The sequence below is a fragment of the Gavialis gangeticus genome, unplaced genomic scaffold, assembly GCF_001723915.1.
Source record: "Gavialis gangeticus isolate Ggan-Ray unplaced genomic scaffold, GavGan_comp1, whole genome shotgun sequence".
NCBI lineage: Eukaryota > Metazoa > Chordata > Crocodylia > Gavialidae > Gavialis > Gavialis gangeticus.
The window spans coordinates 217,413,471-217,420,165 of record NW_017729032.1 but is presented as its reverse complement, the minus strand read 5'-3'; the positions used below and the strand labels follow the sequence as shown (position 1 = coordinate 217,420,165).

The 6,695-nt window shown below is 46.8% G+C and overlaps 1 protein-coding gene across 7 annotated transcripts in view; it reads left to right on the top strand.

The window, feature by feature from the left end:
• Positions 1 to 6,695, top strand: part of IFNAR2 (interferon alpha and beta receptor subunit 2) — a 38,819-nt gene that overhangs the window by 22,031 nt on the left and 10,093 nt on the right. For 6 of the 7 annotated variants that reach the window (XM_019525177.1, XM_019525175.1, XM_019525179.1 and 3 more), the window contains 3 exons: positions 4,462 to 4,503; positions 5,266 to 5,395; positions 5,889 to 6,061. In XM_019525177.1, coding sequence (XP_019380722.1) covers positions 4,462 to 4,503; positions 5,266 to 5,395; positions 5,889 to 6,061 — 345 coding nt within the window. The remainder of the gene's footprint in view (positions 1 to 4,461; positions 4,504 to 5,265; positions 5,396 to 5,888; positions 6,062 to 6,695) is intronic. The other variant, XM_019525181.1, reaches the window with a different exon arrangement.

Genomic DNA, 6,695 nt, shown 5'->3' with positions numbered 1-6,695 from the left:
GGACATGTTCTTCCCCTGCTGGCTGGTGTTGCAGTGAGTGTCATCTCCAGCTCTGAGAGGGGGTCTTAAATGGTTTGGGGAAAAAAAAGAAATAGATGTGGATGAAGCGAAGAGGGTGACTTTTGCTTCATCTGCAGGTGGAGCTTGGGGAACCCCAGCAGCAGGAGGTTCACCTTGAGGAACACCAGCTGCTCCACCAAACCAGGATCCAAGCAGGTGTGGTGGGGTGTCACAATATCCCCAGCAATGCTGAACACCCTTTCACTTGGAACACTGGTCAGTGGGCAGGACAAGTGTTCCTGGGCAACTGTGGCCAGATCCTGCCACATCTGGCTGTGGGTTGCCTGATAGGCCAAGGGATCGCAGTCCAGCGGCTTCATGTCCTCAGCGAGATAGGTAGCCACCAAAGCCTAGGCACTATCTGCCCAAGACTGGGGTCTGGTGCGTCTGGACCCCAACATTGAAGCCATGTCCTTGGCCCACATTGGCAGCGGCTGGTGTGGAGGAGACTGGCTGGTGCCCGTGCTGGGAGTGCTTGCACAGGAAAGTGGATCCCCCCCCTTCCACGTCCCCTCACCTCTGCCTTTCTGCCTCCCTGACTCTGTTCACCAGAACCTCTGCCCAGTGATTGAGGGTTTTGGTGCTGCCAGTGCACATGCTCCCCTTCACCCTCAGGTCACACATGTCCGCCAGCATGTGGACCCTACTAGACTGCAACAGATCCTGCTGTTTCCTGATGCCCTCCTTCAGCCACCTCACTAGTGCCTGCACTTCTGGTGACAGCAGCTTGCCCCAGCCAGGAACATTGATCCCCTGGAACTTCTCTGTTTGGTTCTCAAGTTCCCTTACTATCGGGATCACCTGGCTAAAGGAGGGCATCACCAGCGCTGAGGGTCTTGGTGGTCTTGAGGAAGGGCTTGAGGAATGCCAAGATCTGGGAAATGGTATTCCTTGCTTCTTTGTTAAGGAGGCCGTATTCCATGCCACTGATTCCAGTCTCCCTGAGCAAGGCCATCTCATGGATGGCCTTGTGTTGCTCCACCAGCCTTTCCAGCATCAGTAGTTCCACCAAGGTGGTGGTGGACGGGTCGATGTCAACCTGGGAGGGTGTGGGTAGCGGAGTCCCCCAGGGCTCAGTCCTTGGGCCAGTGCTGTTCAACATCTTGATTAGTGACCTGGACAAGGGTGTAGAGAGCACCCTGTTCAAGTTCACTGATGACACCAAGCTGTGGGGTAAAGTGAATACACTGGCAGGCAGGGACCGCATCCAGGCAGACCTGGATAGGTTAGAGAAGTGGGCAGACCTGAACAGGATGCGGTTCAACAAGGACAAGTGCAGAGTGCTGCACCTGGGGAGAGGGAACCAGCATTATGGTTATAGGTTAGGGGCTGACCCTCTCAGCAGCACAGAGGTAGAGAGGGATCTTGGAGTCATGATTGACTCCAGGATGAATATGAGTCACCAATTCGAGAAAGCAATAGGCAGAGCCAACTGCACCCTCTCATGCATCAACAGGGGTGTCATTAACAGGTCCAGAGAGGTCTTGCTCCCCCTCTATGCGGTGCTGGTCAGGCTGCAGCTGGAGTACTGTGTCCAGTTCTGGGCGCCGCACTTCAAGAGGGACGTGGAGAACCTGGAGAGGGTCCAGAGGAGGCCACTCGTATGATTGGGGTCCTTCGTGGCCAGCCCTATGAGAAGAGGCTGAGGGACCTGAATCTCTTCAGTCTCCGCAAGAGGAGACTGAGGGGGGATCTTGTGGCCGCCTACAACCTTATCAGGGGCCAGCAGCAGGGACTCGGGGAAAGTCTGTTCACCAGGGGCCCCCTTGGAGTCACCAGGAACAATGGCCACAAGCTGAGGGAGGATAGGTTTAGGTTAGATATTAGGAAGAACTTCACTGTAAGGGTGGCCAGAGCCTGGAATAGGCTTCCCAGAGAGGTGGTGCTCTCACCTTCCCTGGAAATCTTCAAGAGGAGACTGGATAGGCACCTGGCTGGGGTCTTATGACCCCTCCCACCCGCAGTGCTCCTTCCTGCCCATGGCAGGGGGTCAGACTCGATGATCTGTCTAGGTCCCTTCTGTGGAAGAAATCAAACTTGGCACTGTGGTTGAATCAGAACTGACAGCCAGCTTTTCTTTATTTAGGGCTATACAGTGATCACAGGGAGGATTTCGTACAGCAAGGGGAATCGCCCACTTGTCTGTTTCAAAGGAATCCTCCCCCTCTGTAAGTTTTTCAAGCATTTTTATACTTAAGACAGATAAAGAGGAAAAAAAATACAACCTTGGAAAAAATAAAACAAGTTTACTTAATTGGACATCTGTTCACAGGGAAATAAGACACGCAGGATTTTTTTTTTTATCTCAAAACATATAACTGAAATAAGCAGTATCAGCACTTCTGGTCTCTGTCTGTTTTTCTAGTCAGGGAGGCCACAAGCCGACTAAATTTATTCCTACACTTCCGACTCATTGATTTTATGATTGTAAGTCCACATCCTGCATGATTTTGTGCTGCAGGATGCTCAGCTCTGCCTGTTTCTCCCGTAGCATTTTTCCCCCCTTTGATGGTGCAATGGAAGTAGCCCTCCACCTTCCTGCCTTTTGAAATCAGCTAGGTGGTAGTGACGGCGCCATCACCAGCAGCCCTGTCCCCCTTCAAGGCATACCTCACTATAAGGTTCAGCTTGTGTGCCACACATTGGATGCCAACAAAGTTGGCATTATAGACTGCTTTGACCATATTGGCCCCGTTGTCAGTGACCAGGAACCCGTAAGTGAGCTTGCCCTGCCCAACAAGCCACCCCTGCACCATACGGTTCATGGCCACCATGATCTCCCTTGCCGTGTGGGACTCATCAATCACTTTGGCTTGAAGGAGAGCCTACCAACAGCCTGACTGATTGCACCAGTGCCCTGTGAGAGAGAAGTAGGCGCAATCTCCACCCTGGCTGCTCCAGATGTCAGAGGTGAAGTGAAAAGCTACCTGCGGCCCTGCCTTGCACAGCTCCTCCCTCAAGTGTCTGACTACTTCTGTGTTGTGTATGTGTGTGTAATTAATAATAGTAATATCTCTTCTTCTCTTTGTGTGTGTGTGTGAGTGTGTGTAATGTATGTGCTTTCCTGCACAGCGATGGATTACATTGCCAGGGAAAACACAGCTTTCTTTTTAAAAAGTGTGTGAGAAACAAAACCAAGAACAAATAAGAGGTTTTGGGGAAAAGAATAAGTTGAAAGAAATGGATTGGATAGGAATAAGTAGAGGGATTCTAGTTAGTAAGCTGTATCCAGTCCTTTCCCAGAACAGAAACTAGCAGGAGACTGACTAGGAAGTCAAGCCAGTCCAGTGCGTTTCAGATGCTGGTGCTCAGGCAGAAACAGCTAACAAAAGAGACAGAAAGGCTGCAGACAGAGGCTTGTATGCTCTTTCTACGTCCCTGCCGCAGAGCACTGTAAATGGAAGGGGACTCAGGGAAAGATCAGTCACTGGCCAGCTACAGATGTCAGTCTCTCCCCCCCCCCCCCGGGTCCCCTTCCCTCTTCTCAGTTTCTGTTCCCCTAAAAGACTGCCTTCTGAATCTTTTTCCAAATCTTTTCTGAACTGATTAGGAGGTGTTGGGTTTTTTTCTCCCGATATGATTCAGATCCATCGTAGAAGGATTTATGCTCTTTTTCAGCAGCAGGAACCCAGATGTGGAACACTATTGGGGGGAGATCAGAATTAGTGTGACTGGCTCCCTGAGCCTACTTGGATCAGAATGCAAGAGCTCTCACTTTGGCTGGTGTGATCCACATAAGGCTGGTCCTGTCTTTGAGCACAGGGTTGGACTAGATGACCTCCTGAGGTCGTTTCCAGCCCGAAATTTCTGTGTTTCTGTGATAAGACATTCCCCCAAGTAATGGCATTTGGTTGGTATCATCCCACATGGGGGAATTTGAAAGAGAGGAAATGAAGGCAAAGGAGAATGGGAGAAGTAAGAGAAAAGCATTTGAATATCTCTTGTAGGGGCAAACACTTCCATCTCAGCCGCATTCAGTGTTGGCTTTGTTATAGTTTCTAGGGTCGGAAGGGACCTGAGGAGATACTCTAGTCCGACCCCCTGCCATGGCAGGAAAGTGTACTGGGGTCAAACAACCCCAGCAAGGTGTACATCTAGCCTCCAAGGTGTACATCTAGCCTCCTATAGTGTTTTGATACGAGTGGGATCCACCTTATAAAAACATGAGAGGTAGCTGAACCCTTTCTCACTGATGATAATGGAAAACATTTGATACAGAAAGATAACATTTCCAGTTTTTTTTCATCCAGAAGACAACTGGTGCAATCTGGAAGGCAAGATGACCAGTTTATACGTGGTACAGAACAGAAGTAATATCACCTACAATAAATTAATAAGAACTCTTTATTTCTCATAGAAAGTTACACCATTTCTCTAATTAATATGTATCTTCATTCCCAGTGTACATTGGCATTCTGTCTACTACTTCATACAGCTGGCCTGGTAAGAATGTTTACTTTATTTCAAACAAAATCCCTGAAGGTAAGAACAGATATCATCTGAATTCTCATTCGTGCCACCTTAACATTTTTTAAGGTGGTACAAATGTGGAGCAAATAGACATCCTTACTTATTGTTGCACCACATGACAGGAAAATCTGTGATGCAAAAAAGTAGCAATAGACTGCCACTTCATTGCAGCAGATATCTTTTACCTTGTGGTGCTTTCCTTGCTCAGCCAGCCCCGTGGGTCTGGGGCAGCAAGGGACACCAGATATTCACCTGACTAACCAGCCACATGGGGCTGGATGAGCAGGGAAACACTTTTCCCCACTGGCCCAGACCCATTGTGTGGGTCTGGGAAAGTGGGGAGATCATGTTGTCCCTGTCCTGGACCATGAAGGGCAGGACAAAAGTGCAATGTGTGTTTCACTGAATGAAGTGAATCAACTGTGCCATGACACATCGTGGTATAGCTGAATTGCTGCATTCAGCAGCATCTATTTCTAGGCTGAAATAGTTCAAAAGAGCTGTATGCTTGTGTCAGGTATCCTTTCCTATTGTCCTGGTTCACTGTGCATGTTAAAGAAAGAAAAATATGGGTTATCTCTAACAGGACAGCCACAAGGGTTTGTGCCTCCAGTGCAATGAACCGTGTGAATTCAAATTGTTCTTTCTTCAACTTCCTTGACTTATGGCTGGAAGTTTGCATTTGCTTTCCTTCTCCATGGCTTTTTAACTTTAGTAACTTCCTTTTTCTGTTAGAAGCATCTATGATAAACCCGCAGTTCAACGTGAAGATGACATCTCGGAATTTCCAGCACATTTTATCATGGAAAGCTGGAAATAATACAACAGTGCCAACATACTATCGAGTGAAGTACTCAAGTTTCAGGTTTGTTTCCTTTCCTATAGTATGCAGAACTTTTTGTTATTTTATAGTCAGAATATTCTGCCTGTTTTCTTGTCCAAATAGATCTTATGAAATTTGTATTCATAAGATCCATAGTGAAGAAGAATTGGGTTTTAGGATATGATTTGCTGTTTGAACATACTTGTACAAGTACACTTTAATTCCTGGAACAAATTTATGCATGGGGAGAAAAAGCAAACCTTTATTTACTCAAAGAGGATCTATATGATCATAAAGAAGCTTGACCACATCAGCTGAAATAGAGAAGTGGGGACACAATGTCTTGAGAAGAGGGCCTAGCATCAAAAGATCCTGGAGCCAAAGGGCCTACTTTACCTTGCTTTTAACCTGCAGGAAGAATGGCGTTGCTCTGTGAGACAGATAAGCAATTATATGCAAACCTTATAATTGACCTTTCCTCTGCACCACTTTTGTATTATTTATTCCTTCTTCATTTTTTGTTTTGTTTTGTCAGAAGTGGAGAATTTCAGATTGCTGAAGAATGTTCAAATATCACACATCTATTTTGTGATCTATCAGAGTATTTTACTGATGAGCATGAGAACTATAAAGCAATGGTGCAGGGTTTCACAGGATCCAAAGTATTTACTTCAGCTACATGTTGTTGTTTTATTCCATACTTGGACAGTAAGTTCTTTTCCTACTACAAGGTGTCTGCATAGTATTGTTTTTCTGTTTTTATTCTCAGCTATTCATGGCAAGTGGTATATTAATTTTACCATATGGAACTCCAAAATAATGTCATTTGTGATTTCCTAACTTAATTAGAAGTAAGATGGCATATCATCTAAATGTATTTAATACCTTACAGTTGATGAAAAGATAGCTATACAAAATACAAGGGCTTAAATACTTCTTACAAATAGAAACAAACAACAATTTTCAAAGTAAAAGTAATGTTGGAATGGGCAGAAGCAGCGTGTACTTGCACCTTATGGCACATTTATACACGTAGTTAATACAGCCAAATAAATTCCGGCACACTTCACTCCAGAGTTTGTTCCCAGGTGCTGTTTTTGCATGTGCACCCAGGACCACAGCACACTGAGCTGGAGTGGAGTAGCCTGACTAGCAGGGAGCACTGAGAGTCAAACTGCCAGCCTGGGGCTGCTCTGACCCAGTTTAGCATGCTGTGGAGGTGCTGCTTGGGCATGAGGGTGCTACAATGTGGGGCTGGCTGGCAGGCAGCTGTGCACTGAAGCACCCTCATGCCCCAGCCAGCCCTGTCAGTGTCTACCTGTGCGTTGCAGTGGATTAAATA